This window comes from Primulina tabacum, chromosome 14 (assembly GCF_025594145.1).
Source record: "Primulina tabacum isolate GXHZ01 chromosome 14, ASM2559414v2, whole genome shotgun sequence".
Lineage (NCBI taxonomy): Eukaryota > Viridiplantae > Streptophyta > Magnoliopsida > Lamiales > Gesneriaceae > Primulina > Primulina tabacum.
Genome location: NC_134563.1, coordinates 28,656,548 through 28,683,375, shown reverse-complemented (window position 1 = coordinate 28,683,375; position 26,828 = coordinate 28,656,548). Strand labels below are relative to the sequence as shown.

Genomic DNA, 26,828 nt, shown 5'->3' with positions numbered 1-26,828 from the left:
TCCCATCCCCGCCTCCATCCCCGTTTCAAAAATATTAATATTGCAAGACGATAACGAATTCAGAGATTTTCTCAAACCAAAACTTATTATTATCTATTATTATTAGAGATAATATTCATATTAATATCAATACCAATATTAATAATAATAAGATTATTAATATTTAAAAAAAATATATTATTATTATATTATTAATATTAATAATACTATTATTTTATTATCGATATTATTTTCGGGACGGATTCGGGGATTTTGGGGATGGGGCTAGTAATCTCATACCCGTCTCAAATTACATCGGAGATTTAAAAAAATCCCCGAACCCGAATCCGAACCCGAAAAAATCGGGGATCTCCATCCCCATTTCGGGTTTTCCCCGCAGGGCCCCAAACCCGCGGGGAAAGTTGCCATCCCTACTTGCGGTGAAGGACTCATCCCTACCCGTTGCTATTGAGTCCTAGCCATGCTATGACTCTTCCTAGCACAAGTCACCTCCCACACCGAGCCCCTGACCAGCCATGGCCGAGCCTTGGTGCATCACCCCTCCTAGTTGTGGCCTTGAAGTCATGCGAGCCCAATAAACCCTAGCAAACCCTAGGTCTCTTCCATCCTTATCCAACTCGATTACAGCCTTCGTGTTGTCTCTTAACGACTCTTTTCCTAGCCTTTAAACACATTCTACTGCCAGCATGTCCTTGAAATTCAAACGTTTTTCAAACAAACGTAAAATCATCGAAACTTTGAAAATATTTGTTCAATCATTAAACGGTTCATGCTTCAATATTTTTCATGCAAAAATAATAAAAAAAAAGCATAATATGGTTTGAATGATGCATCAAAGTAATTTAGAAACGCTCCTTTGCGTTTTAAAACACTCGAATATACGATATTAGCGTGGGGAGCGAAGAAGGACGAACGAGCGACAAAGAATCCTTATTTTCTCCTCCTCAAGGTTTCAAATTCTTGTGTGTGTGGTGTGTGTGAATTTTCGGCTGAATGTGCTTAGAAAAACTCTAGGATTTCTATTTTATAGATTTAAAATTTCCATGTTAATGAGCTTAGATTTTGGGCCTTTGTTTTTAGAAGCAATTAGGCCTAGTAATCTTAGGTAAATTAGACCCAATAACATCGATCTAATTGAAAAATAAAAGTTTATAAAAATTAATTTTCAAAAATAATATTTTGATCTTTTAAAAGTTCTTCGTTTGCCCAAAACCGGCTTCCCGGATAAAATCAAGCTCGTCTCGTAAAATAATTTGAACTCTACCATTTTTAGAAAAATTTAATAATATTTAATCATATTAATAAACCTTGAAAATATTTATTGAAAAATATTTATTTTATCTTGGTCGTTCCCGGTCTCCTTTCCCCAGTCTATTATTGAATATTTCGATAATATCTTCAATTCACATGAAATAATATCATATAATTATTTACTCATTCAATTGGGCCTTTACTCATATAATATGCATCATGTAAGTTGTTGAAATATTTCATGTTCGCAATCTTGATTTTGATGTTACAAAACTTGTTGTGTTTCTAACATATTTACTCAAGTGTGAAGTTATTAAAACAAGAAGCAAGCTGAAACTGAATTCTACATAAACTAAATTTCTGGCAAGCTTCGGTATTTTGATCATACCTCTAAACTGGATGATCCAAATGATAATCCGCTAACTTATCTGATTAGAAAACTCAATTTGGAACAAGTCGTATTTCATGTCAATTGGACAAATTTGGATGTTATCAAGGTCTAACTGATCGCTCAATTACCGAACCGATTGCATGAAAACAACAATCAATTAGGAATGAGCAGTTGCGGTACTTTGGCCATATCTCTCAACTCGTTTATTAGAATTAATCGATTCAGTATGCGTTGGAAAGTTAAGACAAAGATCTACAAATTATCTTCAGAAGTCAAAGTCCGAATCGAAGCTTAAGATGCTGATAAATGATGATGAAGTTACTGGTTTTTCACAAACTGAAATCAGCTAGGCTGATTTCAGCATACTAGCTGAACTGAACTGAACCAGCTGCTGACTAGCTAAACTGAACCGAACCAACAACTGACCAACTGAACTGAACCAGCTGCTGACCAGTTGAGCTGAACTACCAGTTGAGTTGACCAGTTGGGAAAAATTCCAACAAGGTGAATTTGACCGTTGCAATCTCAGAAACAGTACAGAAACTTTCCAAACGGTCATATTCTTGTGTAACGTATATATCATTGTTGGGGCATATAAATACAACATCTAGAAGATCAAACAAGAGCTTTTGAATGGGATTCAAAGCATGAGCAGTTAGCATGAAGAAATCAGCTAGTTGAGAGCACAAATCCTTGTGTAAGGATACATTTGAGATGTACACTGTAAATGATAAATTCTTCAAACACAATCACTCACACATATATAAGAGAGTTGAACTTCAAATATTAGTTGAATGAGTCTTTACACAAAGATGTAAAGCATTGTGTTTGTAGTCTTTGCATATGAGACATTAAACAATATGCTGATTGTGAGGTGCTGCCTACAATCTTGAGTGCTAGGAGTTCAGTTAGGCAGTAGCGTAAGTCTTAGCTGAATGGGTTTGTACAAGTAGTTGTATAAATCAAAGTGTTCTAGTGAATCATTCCCAAGGGGAAGAAGGGGTGACGTAGGAGCATTTGAAGTCTTCGAACATCCATAAACAAATTCGTGTCTATTTGTTTATTGCATTTACTTATCATTTTCATTATTTTAAGGATGCATTGTTGAAGCATTTTATGTGTTCTTCAAATACAAAATTATTGCATAGCAAATGTTTGATAAAATGCTTCAACCAAATTATTTTTTACTAATTCAACTTACATATATTTTAAATGCTTTACCAAATGTTTAATCGATTTCTACGAAAAATTATTTCAAGTGTCTTCCGCTTGGTTTGAAAACCAAACTCGATTTAATTTATCGGAGTTCAATATTTCAAAAACCGAACTGTAGTAGCTCAACGATGATTCCCCTAATCGATCATATCATAAGTATTTAAAACCAATTAAACAAAGCAAATAAGCAATTTAAATCGTTTACATACATTTGGTTTACGTACGTTGACATTAAGACGTTACATAAACTAAGATATTTAAACATTTATATATCTATTTATTGTTATTATTAGGAATGTTATGTAAACTTATTTAATATCTTTGGGTTTTTTTTTTTTTTTTTTGTATTTTATGTTTCTGCAACTGAATGTGATTTTGGCTGTCTACATTTCTTATGGTCGAAAACCTCTTGTTCTTGTATGTTGGTTGTCATTATGGTTTTCAGTAGTCCATGTTAAACGTTGTCAAATTCACGTACAGGGCATGTATGCTATGACGATGCATGTCATAGTATTATATTCGATGTCTACCGTTGATTTAATCGAAGTGAAGTAGACAAAGTATCCACATGATAATATTCTGTATCATTGAAATTAGAAGTTCAAATACGATCAAAAGGGGGAACAACACCTACTGGTAGAGAAAATGATCAAGTAGTATAGAGAAGAGTAGATCTCTTGTGAAACGGTCTCACGAATTTTATCTGTGAGACGGTCTCACGAATTTTATCTGTGAGACGGGTCAATTTTACCGATATTCACAATAAAAAATAATACTCTTAGCGTAAAAAATAATATTTTTTCATGCATGACCCAAATAAGAAATCTGTCTCACAAAAAATATGACTCGTGAGACCGTCTCATACAAATTTTTTCTTTTTTAAAACAACATAATTTGATACCGATTGATCCACTTGAATTTTTTCCTTCTTTTCTAATAATACATGTTCCACGTACAACTCACGCACATGTTTTAAAAACAACCAGAAGCACAAAAAACTTTTAATTTAAGCAAAAATACACAGAAAATAATATTATAAATATACTTAAGACATGCTCCCAGAACATTGGTCTACCTAAAAAAAAATCATTTATAGGAAAATACATTAAACAGTAAACACCTCGGATGTAATAGTCTGGGGATTTGTCAAATATTCAAACCACCAGTCCAACTTCTGCTATAGCATTTATATGGAACAGATCTCTACAAGTGGGAGCACCAATGTATCAATAAAGTGTTCCTAAGAAAGTTGCTTCAGCATTTCCTCATCATATTGGCCACGTTTTTCCCTATCTCTTCTTTTGTTTGCTTGCACACCGGTATATCGCCGATGTACATATCGAAAAAAGCCCCTGTAACAAGAAATATATCGGACTGTAAAATAATGATAAACAAGAAAGTAGAGATAGCGGAGTTCGACTTACTGCACAAATCTTTGCTTTGGACTGCTCCAATGTGATTTCCTCCAACTGCACAAACAAAAAAGAGATTACGCGTAAAATTGGAAGACTGTTTCTTCTATATTTTAAGGTCTTAATTAATTGTATCGCATTCGCCAAAACACAAAAGGTTGGGCAAGATGGCCACTACAAGTATAGCAGAACATTGCAGTTCTTATTGCCTCTTACCTTCAGTAATTATATGTCCATCAGCTGTACGCCTGAAATCAATTATTGTTCCCTGAATATTTTGAATGTAATCAGAAATGTATCTCTGAATGGAGCATAAGATAAGAAACTAAAAGATCAAATTTTGATCTTTACCATGTTTAAGGGAATGTCTTGTGAAAATAATGAACCAAAGGCATCTATGCAACGAAAGTCAGCGTTAGGGTTTGTCTAAATCAGTAAACAAAAATGTCAGTCCCAATAATTTGAGGAAACGCTACAACAGATAACAGGTAAAAGTCTAAAAGTACTTACTTTTGTCAATCGAGCTCGGAGAGACTTTTCAAAAGCACTAACAAAAAAGAATTGGAAAAAATGAATCAGAAACATTTGTAGGTTATAGTTACATATGCATATATGCCTTCTCTCATTCTCTTTAAACCAGTGTTGATGCAATCACGTAAGTTTTGCCCCTTGAGACTTCATAAGTGGGCATTTTTTAGAATATAACATTTCTCCACAGGCAAATCTCTTTATAGCTGTTTTCAGATGTATAGGGAGAATATCAGAAAATTGAAAAAATAGTAAAGTTTCTCCATTCGAGGATGTTTTAGAGCTAATAAATGTTACCCACAGCCAATCCAAGTATCATTATCTTTTAAATGAGAATGCTTGAGCAACGCATAACTTACTCTTTCACAGCATTGATTTTGATTCCATTGCAACTGACGACAAGTCTAAGTGTCATGTTGATATCTTCCCTGCAGCACATCGCCCAAATATTGACGAGAAGTGTTCCAAGAAACTTTCAATTCACAAACAGTTTGTCAAAGGCAGAGGCACCTCATCTCCTCAATCAAACAACAATTCAGTGCATGCCAATTAATTAGTCAAATGTTTGGACAATCAGGTTGATAGGACTTGGTTTCTAGAATCGAGTCACAGTATGTGTGTGCGGGTAAAAAAATCATAAGATAATTCAGTAAAAGTTACGACAAACCTAAGAAGATCCTGATAAAAATCCCGGCGCTTGTTCAACTCATATTCTGGAATGCAAGCATACTTTGGCCCCAATTTCTCACAAATGTCAAACGGATGAACATCTGTTGGGAGAGGCACTATGAGCTAGTAACATAGGAACTTGATGCAATAAAATATTTTTAAAGGTTACAAAAGCTGGTCAAGCACTTACAAAAGCCAAATGCATATATATTTAGGGATTTAATTCTGATGATTGTCATGATTCTAGATCCAGTTCCAACAAGGACCTGAAAATTAGGCAACATTGTCAGCAAGCATTAACCATAACAGAAATCCAAAGGCAAATGTGAAAGGATGGCTTAATATTAAATTAAGCATACTGCTCTTTCCATCTAGTCAGCATTAGGATTGGCAGATAAAAATCATAAGGGTAAAAACCATCTTAATTAGGAAAAAACATTTCCATTTGTTTGTGATTATCATGCATTCGAAAAAGTAAAATTAAAACCATCTTACTTAGGAGAAAACATTTCCATTTGCTTTTTATTATTCGAAAAAGTAAAATTTATATGCCGCACTCACAAGTTCTTATATTTTTTTATTGCACTACCCCATATAGGGAAAGAGTATCAAAGTTATTTTAGATCACAAATAATTGATGCACTGCACTGCATCTCTTGTTAGAGTCATAGCCAACTACTAAATTAGAAAATAGAAGCAAGAAAACTGAAACCTTTGGCCAAAAGATTTAGATATGATGTACATACCTCTGGATTGAAATTGGAATCCCTTTCTCCATTCATTCTGCTGTCCAACATGGTGGGGAATTCGATGCCTGTTCTGGGCTCAACTGCATTCTTAGAAAAAGCTAAACTCTGGAGATAAAGATCATTGAAGGGTCCGCATCCTCCAATTATAATCTCACAGGGCTTTTGATCTATAGTCGTCAGTGTCTCCATAGAGCTTGTTTCTAGTGGAAAAGCTAGTGCATTTGTAGCGCTGAGAAAAACAAAATGAAGAGGTAAAATAAAAAACCAAATATGAAAGAAGCAAAAAAATGTACCGCAATAATCGTTAATAAAGAAGATAAAACAACTGCACCTACACGTTTGTGAATGGTGGTACCAACATGGCAGCTAATGAAATCAATGGAAATGACTGAATCCGTTCAGTTTCTCTATACAATTGCTTCAGGGTAAAACTCGATATCTTTCTGAAAATGGAAGTTTTCCTTCTAGACCTCGCCTTCCACCAAAATCCCGTTAATTCCCGTCTTACTGAAGAAATATGCTTTACATGTGTATAAGATTTACTATTGCTGGAATTGGAACCAATATGATCACCCTGTAGTTTGGAATTGCTGGTATTCGACCCTGTCGCAAGCCATAACACTAGAGCACCAGAAAATTTTGACATACAATTAAAAGCCTCTTGAAGAACAACACTTCCATGTAGATAAAGACATCTTGAACTGTCAACGAATGAAGCAATATGAGAGAGCCAATGACACCTTGAACCATGTGGCATAAGGAGATTCGTCGAAAAAATGTCAGATGACCCGCCATCCTGGTCAATGAAGAACAAAAAGTTGTTCCTCATATCCAAGGCAACCACCACTTGATTTTTTACACAATGAAGGAAACCGTGTGACAACTATCTCTTCGTATAGTTTAGCTACACCACAAACATATTGAAACCTGCTTAATTTCATACGAGAACTAACAGAATATTTAGTAATTTCAAACAAAAAATGCAAAAGTAGATTATTCGATGGAGAAAATAAGAAATGCCTACAACAACTCGGACTAAAAAAATCCCAGAAACCAAAAAGATCAAAATTCAAGATCAAATGTTGCAACAAGATTAGCAAAACAACTAACCCTAAAAGAATTCGTACCATACGTTAGATTATATTTCTAAGGTTAGAAAAACAAATCTTAAGAGTACCTTTTCAGATTACAAAGAGAACTACAAAGTTGAAGGTTGAATAAAATTTTAATTACTCTCGAATTAAAAACAACATAAAAAAAAACTCAACCTAGACAAGCAAATTAAAAGCACAACTCTGTCGCATTGATCAATATTCTTGGATCAATTCACAAATACTAGAAGAATGCAAAATCCCACCAGGAAACCTTAACAATGAACCGCCATTCCCGCTCTAATACATCGCAATCTTGAACAATAGAAAAATCTTGGAATGGTTCACGATGAAGCATGCCATTTCATCATCCAAACAATCAAACTATGTACGGATTAAAGCAAAACGTAACAAAAAGGAAAAAAAAACGGAACAAACCTGTGAAAAAGGTAAAGAACTGAATACGGGAAAAGAACTTCGATATGCTTTTAACAAAGATTTCTCAGGCAAATCTAAAAGTTTCATCAAGAAAATTGAACTGGAAAAAGAATATTCTTCTAATGGGACGTTCACGAAACGAGGTTATATACTTCGTACATTTCCAAAAAGACTTCCTTGGACAAGTCGCACTTTCACGCTGGTTAACAACGTGTTGGCAACTATTTGTTATTTTTTTGGGTAAAACCAAAAACGTGTTCTACTTGTTATTAGACCACGTGTCAATTCTGTTATGTTCTATTAAAGGATCATTTTTTTTATTATTAATCTCATGTAACGTCCAACGCTTGTCGGACCTATAATGTTCCATTTTATTTATAAAAATAAATAAAATAGAAGCAATGTTTCTTTTTTTCTTCATGTTGCAAGTAAGCTCGTTCAACTAGTCATGGTGGGTTGCAAGTCGGCTCGACAGTTGGTCTTTTTTTGACAACTACGATTTCGTTTGGATGGCTTTCTCACAACAATTAAAACCTAATTGATATGAATCTCATAGTTCAAAGCAAACATTTGCCACAAAGAAACAAATGTTTTAACAAATTGATAAATAGGGTTACCTCTTTCACTGTACATTTAGGCATAGTTTGGTACACATAATAGGATAAACATGTGATATATAATATAATGATAAGTTAATGATAAATAAGTTGTAGGATATTATATTTAATGTTTGGTATGATTTTAATAGGAGTGATTAAATTTATATATTAGATTGTAATGACAAAATTAACCTTATCATAATAAATTTTATAATTTCAATGTTGTTACCTGAGTACATATTTCTTATATGTTCATGCGCCGACAGTGCTTGCATGATTTATTTTTTTTTTACCTAATTTTATTTATTATATAATATGATAATTGAGCCTTTAATTTTGTGAGTCAATTCAAATATAAAATTTTAAGGTTAATCGAGTGATACTAATAATTTTATTGAGATTTATACAAATCATTTATATAATTATCTCGAGTTCATTTATATAATTATCATATTATATAATATATAAAAATAAATAAAAACATTTATTTTTATTTTAATTTCTACTTACAAGTGAAATGAGAGAACAATAGGGTTTAGAATTTTTATATATTAAGGGCAATTAAGTTATTTGTGGTGTTTTTATCATTAGATTAAAATTATCACATCTCATAAAAGGGATATTTTATCCCAATATAAAATTATTTATCACGAGCCCATGACTAAAAAGATACCAAACATGAGATAAGGAAGATTATTTATCAATCTCTCTCTTATCTCATGTACCAAACTATACCTTAAAGTTTTCATCAGATTTTCCAAGAGAAGAGAGGCATAAAGGTTTACAATTGAGAAAAAAAGTAAAGAAAAAAAGGTTTCAATTATTTGAAGGCCGGTTGAGTATTGAGATGAAATTAGGTTTCATTATTCTGAATTTATAGAAGAATTTTAAAAAGCAAGGATAACTTTCTTATCTAATCTTCACTTAAGCATGAATCTTGGATTTGACGTTAACAAAATCTAAAGGAAAATATGGAGTAATACCAATAATTTTTAATTCTCAATTTTTGTTTAGACAAATCCTCTCGGGTCCATTGGCTATGGGATTTAGAACGGATTCAAATAAGGCAGAATTCGTTTTATTAGGATGTCCTGTATAATAATCTTAAGATGTAATTATGTAAACAATATCATCATATACCTGATTATAGTTACTGAAAGGGTTGTTGCTCATAAATTTACAGGAAATAATTGTAAACTAGTATATTAGAATTTGGTGTTGTGCTCGGTGTTGTCAACACCAACACTGCAGCGAAAATTAATATTTAACACACACGTGAAGCTTAATAAATGAACATCATTTATTTAAATCAAGCACAAGTACGAAATACTTGTGCGATGCCTCATGACAAGAAAAATCACTAGAAAATTATGTAACCTGTTTTAATAAACCAATACTAGTGAGGCTAACAAATCTAAATTTCTTGACACTCACAGAAAGCAAAATACATCAAAATAAATCAATACTAAAAACTAGATGCATAAAAACAGAACGTGTTGCATAAAGCCAAACAGAATCACTCTTCGATCAACACTCTGTGTCAGTGTTGTTCTTCGAGTGTTGTCAACACTAGACAACAACACGATCACGATGTGAGTCAATCACCCAAACTCTTTACGCGAAGCTTCAATACCGAATTTTATCAGATTCAGTAAAACTCCAGTAACCATAAGCAACTCTTCTCCCGTCGTTCTCTTCCCTCATTTTATCACTATTCGATCACATATATATTTCTTCTTTTTCCTCAATCTCCATAGATACATGTCGCCTATAAACAAGGAAAATCAGAGTTTAATAGGAATAAAAACTCAATTCAAAGCTAGTACATTATATCTTATAGATAAGTTCCCAACTTACATTGAATAATTCCCAAAAATAAGATTATCTATATCTAAGGAAACAAATCTTTCAAATTAGTCTAGAAATGCAAAATAAAAATCGAATCTTAATTGATTAGGAATAAAATATTCCTTTCAGTTACAATCACATAATTGTGATATCAACCCACGACGAAGTCATCAGCATCTTCCGTGATTATTGATGATCACAAGGCTCGCTTTCGAAAAAATTCGTGAAATAAAATTTTAGGATGCATTTGAGGTGAATTTGAAATCCACATATTTCGATTAGTTTTATTGTTGATAATGAAACAATATATGAAATTTTAAATTCACGCGTTATTTATTTACGCAGTAATATAAATTATAATGAATTTCAATTAACATAATTATTGGATGTAATTGATTATCCATTTAGATTAATATGAAGAGTAGGTCTCTTGTGAGACGGTCTCACGAGACTTTATATATGAGACGGGTCAATCCTATCGATATTCACAATAAAAAATTATACTTTTTCATTGAATGATCCAAATAAGATATCCGTTTCACAAAATACGATCCATGAGACCGTCTCACACAACTTTTTGTCTAATATGAAATACTATATAAACACGTAAGTATTGAACTTGAAGTTTATAGTTTTACTTATCTAAACAACAAAAATATGTGTGAAATCTATGAATTTTAAATCCATCAGTCTAAACACGAACTTAATGACATTATAATCGAAACCAAAGATTACATGCAAATTTGGGTTGCCGCCTCCGCATGATAAATCAATTGAACTCAACTTTGAATAAAATGATGATTTGGGGTATACAAGTCATAACAATACAAAAAAATTTAATTTTTTTTGTAAAGATGATGATTTTGAATATACAAGTCATAACATAAAAAATATTTTTAATTGTTTTTAAAGGTTTATATACGTATAATCTTTATTATTTAGCTAAAAAATATTAAATACTTTATTTGAAATTAAGTTCTCCATCCGAATAATGATTTTACTTGCTAAAGAAGCCAGCTTCATTCAATGACTTCCGTATCATATAAATCCAACATATCCAAATTTATTTCAAAAACTTGACAGAATATGGAGCAAGAGGAAGGCGTGAAATCGAGGCTGCAGGAGCTGCAGAAACAGCTTGCCAAGAAGCAGATGTTCGAGGAATCTGTTTCCAACATCAGATCTCTCCTTCAACAGCGTTATTCATCTGCTTCACCTTCTCTGCAAGAATTGGTATGTTTTTTTCTTCCCTAAATTCGATTTTTTTTAAAAAAAATTAATTAAAGGTTTTCTCTCTCGTGAGTTTGATGGCTGGTTGATGAAAAGTTTCCCTGAATATGCCAGTGTTTGTGAGATGTTCTATGGAATTGACTTCATCTGGGTTGTATTGGGATGAACTGTTTTTTTATTTTTCGTCTTTTTTTTTTCTCCTTGCCCATTTTTGGTTTGGGTTCAATAGTCACATAATTCTCGTTTTTGTATTGATGATATGATGGGAAAGAATTCACGCTGTTTAACATGAGACGACTTCATCTTCGTTTACATGTATGAATGTTGTGGCGGCGTGAGTTTAAATTTATAATTTACATAATTTCTTTGGAATTCCTTATTCAAAATGTAATGTTTATGTATACGTTTAGAAGAGATTCATTTGTAGATTAAAATTTTATTTTTGGGAGCAACAATGGTTTGTGGGGTTGCTTTGCCATTTAAAAAGATTCGAGGGATTTTATTTGCATAAGGTATGACTAAAACTACATGTGTTTGGTCCTATTATTGGCTTCTAAGCCGCGAGTTATTCGATTCAGTAATTTTTAATTGGTGCAGTTTTAGGTGGGAACTTATTGGAAGTAACAATTGTACCCACTGAAAAAGTGAAAAATAATATGGTTATGGGGGATGCTGTATGATTTAAAGGGATTTGAATTACACAATTATCTTCATCAGACATTGCATTTAATAAAGTGTCAAACGTTCAATCCTTCATTTACAGAGTTGTTTTTATGTGTATTATCCATTTAGATTCCTTTTTTGGATGCTGATAGTTAACATTAGTATCCATTTCTCTAGGAATCAACTTGTTTTATTTTTCATTTGCAGTTCTATTCAGTACTATGCCGAGTTGGGACTATTTTGAAGGCGAGATACACGTCCCCTGGATTTTGGAATGCTGGGCTTAGGCTTTTCCAGGAGGCTGAGCAGATGGTCAAGGATGACTCCAAGCAGAAACACTTGCAGAGTTGCATCACTCAGGCACGAGAGCAATTGGGTGAAATACAGAACGGATCTGAAGAACTAAGAGATACACAAAATAGAATTAATAGAGGTTTCAAGATCTCATTTTCCCGATAATTATAAATGTGTTGTGGTGTGTTATAAGTATTTATTACATATAACTTATAAGACTGAACGTCTAATGATCCTAGGAATTGGTTTTCATGGTTTCAATTACCATGTGTTTCTAGTTGGAGAAAATTATTGTAGAAATTTGTTGAGTGGGGAAAATTGCATAAATGATTTATATGACTGCTGCCTATAAAATAAAATGATTGAAACATTGAGTGTGGGTGCATGATTTAAAATATTTGAGCTGCATTATTAATATCATTTATAGTTTTTTTTTTTTTTGCGTACTGGAAAGGCTCAGTTCTACATAATCTTTATGACCGTGGTTTTGTGCAGTCATTCAATAAAATTTCAGACTCTTTAAATGCTTTATTCTTATGGTGCATTGTTTTTCAAGGGAATGTTAATTTAATTTTTAATGCTTGATTCAGGTTATCTCTTTGAAGGGCATCTCACTGTAGATCCCGAGCCTCCACAGCCTGATTGGTTAGTGCAATCGAATTTGCTTACCGCAGCTGCTACCTTGTTGCATGGTGAATCTTCTGGGCAATTGGGCAGTAGTAACACCACAGAAGGTGCTGTCAACATACTCCAGGAGCTGGCCGATAGGCTGGATAATATTATCCCAGAGGTATCTTTTGCCATTTATCTTTCGTCTACCAATATATTTTCCTACCGAAAAATCAGATTTTAAGGAGATGTCAGCAAAAGAATCAGATTGTTCGTTGTTTTGTTTTTCTTATGACTAATAACTGTTACCCATACCAGTTTGGCATAATTAGTTAGATTTTGTATTTCGCATTTAGGCTAATCTTTTGTTCCCAATGAGTTTCTTTGATTCCATTAGGATTGAGAATTAGTCTTGACACTCTGACTCACATCTCCTTTTTTTCCCTCAGAAGAAAAGCCCTTTTTTGGGAAAAAAAGGTGACGTTTTGATGGATAACTTATTTAAATGAAGTGCTTAAAAACAGTTTCCGAGAATTCACTCATTTAAATAAGTTATCCATCAAAACGTCACCTTTTTTTCCCAAAAAAGGGCTTTTCTTCTGAGGGAAAAAAAGGAGATTGTCGTTTCTGGGCATCTGCGTGCGCTTCAATTTTTAGAATAAAATGGCTGTTTTTCATTATTGTTTTCAAATATTAAAACTGCCTCTTTCTTTTTAAGAATAACCATTGAAAGATTAATAAGTTGTTTTTATAGAAATAGCTTCTGTATATCAACCGATCCTTTGTTTTTTTAGTTGTTGCGACTTAGGGCAGACGAGAATTTATAGCATTCAGCAAATTGCGCTACAATTTGTCTAGACTAGATGAAAGATTTGTTGCTTGTTAAACAATTTCAAGCTAGATTCTTCAAGGCAGGGTGTATAAAATCTGTTACCAACTAAGAATTGCAAAAAAAAAAAAACAACAACGTTCTTTGGTTAACTCAGCATATCTTATGATTTTTCACTTATTTTCATTTGGTTCAAGATCCTAGACATCGATTCTGGTGGCCCTAGAGTCCCACCTGCCAGCAAGGAAGTTGTGGCTAAGCTTCCAGTTACTAAAGTTACAGAAGAAAACTTGAACAAACTTGGTAAAGATGCTGCATGTTCCATTTGCCAAGAAAATTTGGTTGTTGAAGATCAGATGCAAGAATTACCCTGCAAGCACATGTTCCATCCTCCTTGTCTCAAACCATGGCTGGTATCTTTTGTCACTCGTTGCTATTATCTATCAGTGTGATGTCTTAGTTGAAGAAAGTATACTTGAGATTGACTTATCCATGTATTGGTGGTACCAGATGAGAGGGGCTAAAAGGGGCAGTCATCCCCTCCTTTTAAATTTCCTCTTAGACTATATTTTTTTTTTATATATTTTTATATGAATTAAAATTATATCATCATCCCTTAAATGTCCCACTAAATATCTGGCTTCTCCACGGTTCAATGTTTTCTTAGAAACCTTCGACTCTATAGAATGAACAACTTGTCTATGAAGTATTCAATTATATCCTTGATATCCCGACCTCTAAGAGACTAAATTTCAATCGAGTTTGTTGAAATTTTTTGCATGATAGTATGAACATAATTCAGGGAATTGTTCAATATCTGACTTTGAAGAAGTTAACTTCGAGCTTACTCTTGAAATTTTTCGACATGATAGGATGAACATAATTCTTGTCCAATATGTCGGCATGAACTGAAGACAGATGATCATGCATACGAAAGCTGGAAGGAGAGGGAAAAAGAAGCCGAAGAAGAGAGGAAAGGCGCTGCAAATGCCATACGTGGAGGTGAATACATGTACGTGTAGAAATGAGTCGTGAGATCTTGATTCCAGTGTTTGTGACTTGTGGATTTGAATCCACTGTATTCATCATTATTTTCGTTGTATGCTGATGTTTTTCATCGTAATAATATACTCATTCGAACAGGGTTATATTATTAATGACAGATCACAGAAAGGAATTTGATCTAAAGAGAGAAATCGGAATATCCAAATACATGCATTTGCTAGTTTTCCTTATCTGGCATGGCCTAGTACTCGTGTGCCTTGCATAATTTTGCGTATAGCTGCTTCTTATTTTTTTTAATATGGACAAATTGTTATAATTGAACTTCGAACTCGATACCAAAAACTAAGATCTTGGTACCAACAGATGAGCTATAAACATCGGCAAAAATTAATGATACTTATTTTCAAAATTGTTCATGATCTGAATATTTGAAATAACACAAAAACTCTAGTGAGAAACGGGTCAGTATTATACGACGGAGATTTTATTTAAGTCGTCCATGAAAAATATTTTTTTTATGTTAAAAATATTACTTTTTATTATAAATATGAGCATAATTGACTTGTTTCACAAATAAAAACCGTTAGAATGTCAGACGAGAGACCTACTCCTGAAATAATATGGCCGACTTTTTAATGTTACATTTGCTGTTGGCATCTAAAAATAAATCCCCTCTTTTGATGTTGGGTGCTAAATATCAATTTGGTGCAAGGCCATAACAGTTTTCTCCTCTAATTTCTAACTCAACATGTATCAGTTAAATAATTAACAATAATTCATTTTTTATTTTAATAATATCTATTACTACATATATTGAGTGGTGGACACAATAAATAAAAATCGTTTTTGGTGAAGTCTATTTCAATCATTTGATCATACCCTAAATTTGCCACAATTCGCAAATCATTTAGCTCAGACAAATAGTCAACAACCGCTCTTCTTCTTCTTCTCAATTAAGATCATCCGAAACCAAAAGAATTCCACCAAATATCCAAATCTATTATACTGTTCTATAATTTTATAAAATTACATTAAATTTATTTTTATATAAAAAATTCAAGAACTAGGATGATATTGATTAAAGATATGGTGATATATAAAAAAAACAATACAAGTGATGAGATATTATTGGAGATAATTTTGAGTAGTTTAAAATAAAATGAAGATTGAAGGGTATTTTTGTTGTGTTATGTTTTTAATTTGGATTGTTAATTATTTTCTACTCTTTTATTTATTTTTTAAAATATTGGGTATAATATTTTGTGAAAATAATTTATTGGGTAATCGTTTTTCTCGTGTTCAAAGCGCAGCGGAATTTTTAAAATTTTATTTTGATATTCAAATATTATTTTGGACATTCGTATGGTTTAAATTAAACATAAACATACATAGGATCTCAGAAGATATACTTTAGTGAATAATTCACTCGGCTCCAACTAATCCAGTATTAACGGACGTAGTTCTTGTTGTAAATCTCTACGAACTTTCTTCGATCTCCGAATCAGTTCCACTACCGGATTACTTGTTCATCTTCTAACTTACATTAGAAAATTAGAAGATATTTTGCTTAGAGATAAAACACAAAGAAAAAATCGACTCAATACTATTAATTAAGACAAGCCTAATTTTTCTTGCAAAAAAAAAAAAAAAAGGTTTCGAGAGCAGCACACTTTGATCTTGGAAAGAGCCGAAAATCTCTTTCTAAAAAAATAACCTTTCGGATGCCTATATACAAATAAGAATCAAAATCATTATATTTATTTCTAATCCTTAATTTACTAAATTAATATAATTAATTAATTTAATTAAAGATTCTAAATTCATGTCATATCATAGCCAATCTAATTTTTAATACATATATATTTGAGAATATCACGCATTAATATTATTTTGCTTTGTGTGCAAATTTTATAAAATTATGGTATGAATATTTTCATATTACACAAATCAATACCATATATTATAGAAACTTAATGAGCTATATTTTAACTCAATTAAAATATAATTTGATTATTAAAGCCCATTTGAACTTTAATAAATTAGCATAATGAGCTTATACTCTTACAAGCCCATGATCCATGCTCTCATTACATTAATCTCATCATAAACCCGATCGGTTATCAAATATCATCGATGTGAAAATTTCAAATTGTTCGTTATTATGATGTAAACTTTAGTTTCGAGATCACCAATGTCCAAATAAGGCAGTGCACTTCCTTTGACTGTCTTTAGCAGTCAATCTCTCAAAATTTCTAGAAGCTTTTATAAACTTTATTTATAAGCTTATCGATTGATTAGATCAAACTTATTTCTTATAAATTCAACTCATTGAATTCATTATCTCAACGGGAACAAGTAAATCAGTGCTTGTGTGATCCTCAATGATTCAGGGATACAGCTAGCCGTGGGTTCACAACTCTTTGTGATTCAGGACAATTTCCTTTATTGGGAATTACCCCAATTTGCCCACATTTCATGCACCAACATTTGATCATGAGAATGTCAGAAACTATTTTCTGATCAAACCCATCGAATCATGGTAAGAGCGTCTAGTAGCATTTCCCCATGATTCCCTAGGTATTACTTATAGTGCCTGCAAGAACCATTAGGTTATGATTAACGTACAACACGGTCCCTTCATCTCATATATCCCGATCGAATCTGCAATCATTGGTTCATCGAGGGTTGCATATTAATTCGATAGATGTGTGATACAATAATGAAATTTTCATAGTGTTATCATATGCACAACTAGAGAACTATTTCCCTAATGTACATCTCACACTCTGTCCAGAGATTTCATGCACTACTATTTCGTTAGATCACATAGGATATTCATACCCGTAGGTGAGCGGTGAATCCCCGACTACAATACACTGGCTTCCACATATTTCGCAATTGCACCCTACCTCGCCACCTTGTGACCCCCGCGGAGTCGGTAAACGAGTCAAAGCACAATCCTAGTATCTAGAGACTCAGTGTTGTCCCGAGTCGTAAGGGCTAATCATGTACAATCACAACCACAGACTTTTTCTCTCGATGAATGCTGACCACTTGGAAAGTCCGAAGGAGGGTTGTTCGGTACAATCATCGTATGATTACCCATCTGCATGATTGGACATCTTTATGCATTTACCATGAAACACAGTACACAACATCATAGATGCTAGTCTCAAGCTCAAGCTGCATTTATCCTTATTTTAGATGACTGGATCAACTAGGAACGAATTTAGAATATACAGTGTTTGCAAATGAATTTCAAGATCGAATTACGATTAATTTGTATTCAAGTATAATCAAGAACTTTATCTATGCTGATTGCATGAGTATACAGATAAAGTAAAATGAAACCATAAAAATTTTAATTGTATTAAAATAAAGATTTCACTTGAGTCAATAAATTTATTGGCCAACCGTTGGCTTGCAAGACATCTGCTCTAACATAATTTGCTTTGTCGGAAAGGGCGAGATAATGATGAAATAATGAGCAATGCCTGACGCCCTATTTGGGTGTTTTCTGGTCACAAAAATTGAAACAAATAATTCCACAAGATAAAAAGTTTACGGCTACGTCCTTGATTACACATGTGTTGAAATATAGACTTATAAATACAAGAGCTTGAAGAGCAATGAATTCGATGTTGAAACTGCTATAAAAAATTTGAATAATTTTGCATTTTTTTAAAATTAATTTATGAATTTAAATGTCAGATTGCTTTAAAATTTATGAAACATGTCCTTTCATTAGAGTAAAATATACTATAAATTTTTATACATGACTTGCATTACAAGATACAGTATCTTAAAATTATTATTATTTTTTTAAATGAGATTGTATATTAAGAGATTTGTCTTTCTAGAATATTGAGTTTCTTAAATTCTAGATTTGATCTATAATATTAAAAAGAGTTTGTTTCATAATCAACACAAGTCTCTATATTTTGAAGAATAGTTGGTGCACAATGCAAGAGAGAGATACAAGAGGAAAAAAGAGAGAATATATAAATCTGGTGAGAATTTTCTGAAGAACTTGCAAAGACGAAATATTGTTGTTTCACTGTGTTGTCATGATGTGTTGAAGACAACTGAAAAAAACACTCGTACAAAGTGTTGATTGAAGAATTTTTTTGTTGCTCCGAATTTCGGTCACATAGATTTGCATTTTCGTGTTTTGATTATTTTTGTTATTGATATTTAGGATGCAATTTATTTCCTTAAATTGTTAAAGAAGATATTTTTTAATTTCTTCACTAGAATTGACTTTGTAAACTCAATTGCTTTTCTAGTGATTATTTTGCCATGCGACATTATTAATCATTGTACTATTTTTAATTAAGTTTTTTATTTGTGCGTTATATTATTTTGTTGCATGTTGTCAAGCATTACAACATATGAGACAACTCTTATATCCGATACACACAATACTTACTATAATGTTAAACAAAATTCTTTCACTTGGTATCATAGCCAGTTCTAGACTTTACTATGTAATATTATGGTTATTTTTGTTTAACAGGTAAAATTTAATGGACGTGTCACTTGCCAACACTGCACTACGACCACCTGTCTTGGATGGATCTAACTATGCTTTTTTGGGAAGTCAAAATAAGATTATATATCAAGGCCATAGATGACCGAGCATGGTAACGAGTTAGACTCCATCAAAAAGAGTTGATGAAGATGGTGACAGTATGATCAAACCAAAAAGTGAATGGACAACTGATGAAGTTAGAATTTTGAACTATAATTTAAAGGCACTAAATGGCATCTTCACATTATTTGATATAAACATGTTCACTCTGATCACTAACTGCGTTTTTGCTAAGGATGCATGAGAAATCCTTCAAAACTATTGTGAAAGATCTGAAAGTGTCCAAAAAAACGAATTTAAGAATGCTAACATCTAAATTTGAAAGTTCGAGGATAGAAGAAATTGAGAAAATCACCGAGTATGATCGTCGCTTGACAGAGATAGCCAATGATTCGTTCAACCTTGGTGATCCAATTTCAAATGAAATATTGGTCAGAAAAGTATGACGATCACTTCCGGAGTGCTTCAATATCAAGACTATTGTTTTCCAAGTTTCTAATGATTCTTACAACAATATTCTTCAATTGTCACAAGAAGTCAATGAGTCGGACCTTTTTGAAGTCTCTATCTCATTAATCAAAAATAAGTTTTGAGATTATTTGAAAATGATTAGAGATTTAAAAAAAATAAAATTGGACAACAATCTAAGTTGCCAAGTCTAACAGCTCGCAAAAAATCTTAAAGTTTTTCATCCACCGAAGAACAATTTCGACAGAGGAATGAAGATAAGAATCAATCTAATCCTAAGAGGTTTGATTCTGTGCAATGTAGAGAGTGCACTGATTTTGAACATTATGCGAATGAATGTGCGAACGGATTTCACAAAAATAAAGGATTGAAAGTCTTCTTAAGCAATGAGAAATCAGATGAAGAGCAAGAATCCAATAAAGAATAAAGTCACACTTTCCTGACTACACTCTTGGAAAAAATATATTGGTTGCAAGTCAATCCACTGGGTGTTGTATCTTGTGTTGCAAAACATGGCCGGTACATCACTCAGTATTCAGTCTGCTTCAATGTTATAGCTCTTGGAACACTACAAGAAAAAACACAATCAAACTGTTGTCTTTGAGCGGTTTTTTAGAGTCAAAGACAATGGTTCTATATACCGTTGTCTATTACCGCGTTTTTTTGGACAATCGAAAACGGTTTTATATTAGCGTGTTTTTTGGAAAAACAACAACGATTTGTTATATTTAGCGACAGTTTTGCTAAACTGTCGCTAAATTTAGCGAACCGTCGCTAAATTTAGCCACGGTTTCAAAACCGTCGCAATTCCTAAATTAGCGACGGTTTCAACAAAACACCGTCGCAATTCCTAAATGTAGCGACGGTTTTGCTAAAGTTACTAGCGACGGTGTTTTATTAAACCGTCGCTAATCACGACATTTTTTGCTCAACGGTCGCTAATTGCGACGGATTAATACACAACCGTTGCTAATAGCGACGGTGTCTGCTTAAACCATCGCTAATAGCGAATGTTTATCATTAGCGATAGTTTCATCAAAAATCATCGCAAATTGTCAGTAAATATCCGTGTTTTCAGTCTATTTTCCTCCACACCACTTTACAACACTTAAAATTTTTCTCTCTCAAACTATTTTAGTTTCGATTTAGGGTAAATTTTTTCGTTTCAATTTTTGGTAAATTTTTAAATGTTAGTAAAGATCATAAATATTGTTAGCATAGTCTGATTGTAAGTTTTTTTAGATTTATTAAATTATTAAAAGTAATTTTTTTTAATTTAATGAAAAACATAGCGACGGACATTATGAAAAACCATCGCTAAATTTAGCGACGGACTTGATGGAAATTCAAGTGATTAGGAAGATATGGAAGTTGATGATGAGGAAATCACCCTAGAAAGCATACAAAAATTGTATGAGGAGTTGTATGTTGACTGGATCATAAAAAATAAATTGAACACGACTCTCTCAAAGAAAAATACTGAGAGAAAGGGTGATGTGGCCAAACTTGAGATAATCCTAAGCAAAAAAATATTTGGAATTGTGCAAGATCAAGGGCGAACTTGAAACAACAACTCAAACTCTTACTAAGTTCAATACAAGCACAACCAAGCTTGACTCTATATTGATGATGGAAAAGGATGATAAGGCTAGTCTAGTTTTCAACAATCATGCGTTTTAAGTTTGAGAATCATCAAAACCAACTGTATTTGTGATCAAAAGCAGTAACACATCAAGTACACCTACAGTCACTCCTATGGCCAAAGTCTTCCCATCAAAGAAGCAAGTCTCCACTCAGAAGCCGAAGCAAAAGAGACCCCATTTTATTTGTTATTATAGTCTCAAACCTGGTCATATCAAACCACAATATTTTAAGCTCAAACAAGACTACATGTACTGGGAAGACAATCGAGCAAGGAAGGCAAGGGAGGGATCCTTGGGTAAGGAGCCTGACCCATAGATTAAAACAATGGCGGGATGTTGCCAAAGTTTCCCAACATCTACGACAACAACCTCTAACAAACAAACTTCAGTGAATAAAATTTGGGTAACTAAGGCTGAAATTAAATGTCATGTTATTTATACTTCTATAAGAACTAACATTGTAGGTCTCTGGCACTTTGATAATGAAAGCTCGTGTCACATGATAGGTTCAATAGAATATCTAAAAAACTATGTTGAACGAAAGAGTTGAAGAGTGACCTATGGGGTGTTGAAAAGAAGGATAATTAGAAAAAGAACACTGAATGTATAAGGACTTCCAAACTTGACAAGGTGCTTCATGTCGAGGGACTTAATTCAAACGTAATAAGCATTGATCAATTGTATGATGATGATTTGAATGTTAAGTTTGATTAAAATAATTGTGAAGTTTTTGATAAGGCTAACACTTGTGTAATGATAGCAAGGAGAAGAACTTAACTGCGAACATATAAAAACAAGTGAACTTGATCTATGATATTAAAAGTTGGAGCATGCAAACTACATTGAAGAACCTTAGTAAGCATGATGTTGTATGAGGTATGTTCAATTTATCCTCAGGAGTACCATTTGTTTGTCGAGCTTGTCAAAAGAAGAAGCAAACTCGGGTGTCACACCCCGCATTCCAACACTTCGGCACAACATGCTGCCTTGAGCTATTACATATCTCATGGGTCCAATGGAAGTGGTAAGATATGGACGTAAAAAGTGTTCTTTTATTTTTGTCGATGATTTTCCATGGTTCAAATGAGTAAGCTTTCTTGGGGAAAAAAATACATTTTTTTCTTTTAAAAGTTTATTCGTAAAGATTACTAACCTGCAGAACTTGAAGGTAAGCAAAATCAAAATCGACCATGGTAAGGACTTCGAGAACTCTCTGTTTTCATCATTGTATTATAAGAAGGGTATAACTTATGAGTTCTCTGCCCCAAAGACTCTCCAACAAAATAGTTTATTCGAACGAAAAAATCATACCTTGCAAAAGATAAAGATGGCTAGGGTGATGGTGAGTTCAAAAAATATCTCAAAACAATTTTGGACTGAGGCCTTAAACACTGCATGTCATATTTCAAATGGCGTATATTTGAGAAATGTTACTAATATGACATCCTATGAGATAATCACGAGAAAGAGACCAAATATTCAATTTTTTATGTTTTTGAATGCATATGCTATGTTTTAAATTATAGAGATCAACTAGCCAAGTTTGATTCCAATAAGAATAAGTGCTTCTTACTTGGATACTCTATAAATATTCATGCTTATCAAATATTTAATTTAAGAACTAGGAAAGTTATGGAATCTATTAATGTTGTATTTGATGATTATGCAGATCTCAAAAGGAAAATAGTTCAAGATGATACAAAAGAATTGCTGGAAGTATCCATACCACCGGATAATGTAGGTGTTGTGCTAGATGTTTTAACACTTATGTTGGGCGCAATAATTGTCCCTGCTTGGTAGAGCGATCGAATCGTGGTGCTTGAGCTGCTGTGCAGTTTAAAAGATTTGAGTTGCACCATTACTACTAGCTATAGCTTTTGGTAAAGCGGAAAGCGCTCAGTCCTAAAATTGGTATCAGAGCCAATGTCACGTGTTCGATTCCCATTTATTGCAAGGAGTGCAATTATTGGGAGGGAGATTGTTGGGTGCAATAATTATCCCTGCTTGGTAGAGCGATCGAATCATGGTGCTTGAGCTGCTGTGCGGTTTAAAAGATTTGAGTTGTACTATTACTACTAGCTATAACTTTTGGTAAAGCGGCAAGTGCTCGGTCCTACAACCTAGCACAACAATACCTCTGAGATCAAAAGAATTCAAGTAGGATCAACAAAGTGATGATGGTATGAACAATGATGAAAAATATATTTGTAGCAAAATAAAAAAAGAGTCATCCATCATCAAAGATAATTGGAGATGTACCTGGGGACAAACTCGAAGGAGGAAAAAGTTAACTATCAAAAGATGATTGGACTAGTATGTATGAGTTTTGTATACTTTCGGGTAATACACTCTTGTTTCATTTCTAATCTTGAGTCGAAAAATTAATGAAAATTTAAAAGATGAGTTTTTGATCAACGCAAAGCATGATAAGCTTGAACAATTTGTGTGAAATGATATGTGGTACTTAGTTCCACCTCATTAACACGGTTACTTCATTGGAACCAAATGGATTTTTAAAAACAAAACGAATGAGTCAAGAAACATTGTTAAGAATAAGGAAAGGGTCTCTACTTTCTTATCACTCTCTCGAGTCCTTCCTTTATTCCGTAAAATAGCTTGTCTCCCCGCCCTGAGAAAGCGCCTTTTCTCTTGTCAACATAATACTCTTCCCGCTGGTAAGGCGGTTGATTACTCTGTTTCAAAGTAAAAGTTAGTTGCAGATCAGATCGGCTAAAGCTATTTATCTCAAATCTATCGCTTAGTGGCCGAGGGAAGCCTCGATCTACCACATCTCATTCAGCTTTCTCTACGAGCCTGATGTCGCATAAAAGCAATCAGAATTCGAACGTGCCACATTTTACTGGAAATGATCAAACCATGGGAACAAATATACAGAGCTATCATCTTATTTGGCCAGATATCCCAATCTTTTCACAATTACAGCTCACTGCGCCTTTTAATTTCTAGTAAAAAGGCTTGAAAGCTTACCTTATAATTCGTTGCTCAATGATATACATAGGTACAAATGTTGATTTCAATTAGACCTTTTCTCATGTATTCCGCATTGAGTCAGTCCGATCGTTGCTTGCTATTGCATGTCATATGAAAATTAAACTCTATCAAAAGGATGCGAAAAGTGTGTTTCTATATGCTATCTTAAGTGAGGAATTCAATGTGAGACAACCAAAGGGCTTTGAAGATCCACAACACTTGGACCATGTTTACAAGTTAAAGGAATCACTCTATGGATTGAAGCAAGTTCCACATGTATGGTATGGTAGGTTAACTGAATACCTACTCAAAATTGTCTTCAAAAAAGGTGAGGTTGACAAACTATCTTTATTCATAGGTCTAAAGGTGATATAATTATTTGTCAAATCTATGTGGATGACATTATGTTTTGTGTTTCATCACAAAAACATGTAAATAATTTTGTGAATACCTCACTTCGACTTTCGAAATGAATATGGTAGGAGATTTAAGTTTATTTCTTGGATTAAAAATCGAGCAAATTCATGATGATATTTTTATGTCAAAGCAAGTATACAATGAATCTTGTGAAAAAATTATGCAATGATAATACTAAACGCATGAAAACTCACATGAGGTCTAGTGATAAACTATACAAAGACGTGTTGCTGAAGGTGTTGACAACAACTTGTATCGCAACATCATTGACAGTCTCCTATATTTGATTGAAAGTCGTCCATATGTCATATTTAGTGTATGTTTGTGTACAAAGTACCAATCAAATCTCAAAATCAAGTACTTAAAAGCTATGAAACGTATGTTACGATACATAACAGACACTTTGGATGTGAGATTGTGGTACAATAAGAAACCAATCAATATATTAGGATTTAGTGATGCCAATTGGGTTGAGTATTTAGATTAAGAAAGAGTACTACGAGTGGGTGTTTCTACATTGGAAATAACTTAGTTTTCTTGTATAGTAGGAAGCAAAATTGTGTATCATTCTCAACTGCGGAATCTGAATATGTGATCAGTTGGAAGTTGTTGCTCTCAACTTCAATGGATGAATCAAATGGTAGAAGACTATGACCATAAGAGTGAGACTCACATTGTGTAGTGTGATAATTCAAGCGCAATTAACATCTCAAAAATTAATGTACAACATTCTCGCACAAAACATATTGACATCATATATTATTTTATTCGATATTTAGTACAAAAATGATTGGTCCGTATGGAATTTGTTGGGACTAATAATCATTGGCGGGAAATATTCACAAAAGCATTAGATTTCGAGAGATTTTTCGATCTCAGAAAATCTCTAAGCATGTGTGCATTCTGACAACTCGCGAATGTTGGATTGGATGTTATAACATCTAGGACAACACCTAACATCAATGTGCATTTTAGGACATTATAGATTGTGCACTTTTCATTCATTTTTTCATATATGATGTTTGTACTGTGCCGACTAATTTCTTGATGTGCTTTCAGTTGCTCTCAAAATTTCCATCAAGAACTTGGTTGTGGTGAATACTCTGTTTTGGTCACAAAGTAGTTGAGAGATGTTTGTATATTCCATGATCTTGTCCCAAGGGAAAAGTGACTTGGAGAAACTAGAATAAGAAGAAAAAAATGTATATAAAAGAAAATGGAAAAAACTATCTAGAGGTCCAATGAAAATCTTCTTCTAGTATGTGAGCTATCTCATTTATTTCAAAATGTGGAGGAAAAGAGAAAAAAACTATCTAGAGAGGTACAATGAAGATCGTTCTTCTAGTCTGGAAGCTACTACTTATGAAAGGAAAAAAATTAAAAAATTTCATGATTGAGTGTGCTGTCAGGAGATGTTGCCAACATCGGTCGAAACACCTCACAAGTGAACACATCACATGCAATTTATCATATTTTATTGTGTTCCATTATGTTTTTAGGCATAATTAGATCATATATTTATATATATATATATATACACACACACACACACACACTAGGTTTGTGAATATTTTCTGCTCATGAGGTTATAAATGTTCAACACGCAACACATGGTGCAAAATCCTATTTTATAAAAAATCAAATATTTATGATTTCTGATGGTTTAGTTGAGTTAAGACGATGTGAATTTTAAATCTAAAATTTATTTTGGAAATAAATTACGTTGGATTATTTCTTTTATTGTGCCAATATTTTTCCTAAAAATTCATAAATATACCCGTTAACTTTTGTCACCGTTGGTAATTTCTTCACGACCAATTAGGAAATGAAGGGTTGTTGTTATCTTCCAATTCGTATCATTTCAACGAATACCTTGTTTACTCTATATCTTCCCTTG

General features: G+C 33.1%; 2 protein-coding genes across 4 annotated transcripts; one reads left to right on the top strand and one right to left on the bottom strand.

Annotated features, from left to right (window-relative positions):
* Positions 1 to 3,846: 3,846 nt before the first annotated feature.
* Positions 3,847 to 7,858, bottom strand: LOC142525130 (fatty-acid-binding protein 2-like). 3 transcript variants are annotated; one of them, XM_075629301.1, is made up of 10 exons: positions 6,551 to 7,858; positions 6,213 to 6,444; positions 5,657 to 5,732; positions 5,465 to 5,567; positions 5,157 to 5,225; positions 4,780 to 4,816; positions 4,621 to 4,695; positions 4,486 to 4,537; positions 4,282 to 4,326; positions 3,847 to 4,209 (listed from the first exon to the last, which is right to left on the bottom strand). In XM_075629301.1, the coding sequence occupies exons 1-10, from the start codon at positions 7,042 to 7,044 to the stop codon at positions 4,112 to 4,114; spliced, it is 1,281 nt and encodes a 426-aa protein (XP_075485416.1). In that variant the 5' UTR covers positions 7,045 to 7,858; the 3' UTR covers positions 3,847 to 4,111. The 3 variants fall into 3 exon arrangements, with proteins under 3 accessions (XP_075485416.1, XP_075485415.1, XP_075485414.1); XM_075629300.1 differs by having other exon boundaries at positions 3,847 to 4,326; positions 6,551 to 7,142; positions 7,745 to 7,858; XM_075629299.1 differs by having other exon boundaries at positions 3,847 to 4,326; positions 6,551 to 7,119; positions 7,745 to 7,858.
* A 3,320-nt stretch (positions 7,859 to 11,178) lies between these two features.
* Positions 11,179 to 15,026, top strand: LOC142525415 (E3 ubiquitin-protein ligase AIP2-like). Its single transcript, XM_075629702.1, has 5 exons — positions 11,179 to 11,424; positions 12,292 to 12,517; positions 12,969 to 13,168; positions 14,014 to 14,229; positions 14,689 to 15,026. The coding sequence occupies exons 1-5, from the start codon at positions 11,278 to 11,280 to the stop codon at positions 14,836 to 14,838; spliced, it is 939 nt and encodes a 312-aa protein (XP_075485817.1). The 5' UTR covers positions 11,179 to 11,277; the 3' UTR covers positions 14,839 to 15,026.
* The last annotated feature ends 11,802 nt before the right edge of the window (positions 15,027 to 26,828 follow it).

Excerpts from the sequence above, each read along its gene's own strand:
- LOC142525415 (XM_075629702.1), top strand. The coding sequence starts at position 11,278 with ATGGAGCAAGAGGAAGGCGTGAAATCGAGGCTGCAGGAGCTGCAGAAA. Across the intron at positions 13,169-14,013 it reads TGGATAATATTATCCCAGAG|ATCCTAGACATCGATTCTGG; the intron begins GTATCTTTTGCC and ends ATTTGGTTCAAG. Across the intron at positions 14,230-14,688 it reads CTTGTCTCAAACCATGGCTG|GATGAACATAATTCTTGTCC; the intron begins GTATCTTTTGTC and ends TCGACATGATAG.
- LOC142525130 (XM_075629300.1), bottom strand. The coding sequence starts at position 7,044 with ATGAGGAACAACTTTTTGTTCTTCATTGACCAGGATGGCGGGTCATCT. Across the intron at positions 6,445-6,550 it reads GTACCACCATTCACAAACGT|CGCTACAAATGCACTAGCTT; the intron begins GTAGGTGCAGTT and ends TGTTTTTCTCAG. Across the intron at positions 4,696-4,779 it reads TCCGAGCTCGATTGACAAAA|ACAAACCCTAACGCTGACTT; the intron begins GTAAGTACTTTT and ends TTACTGATTTAG.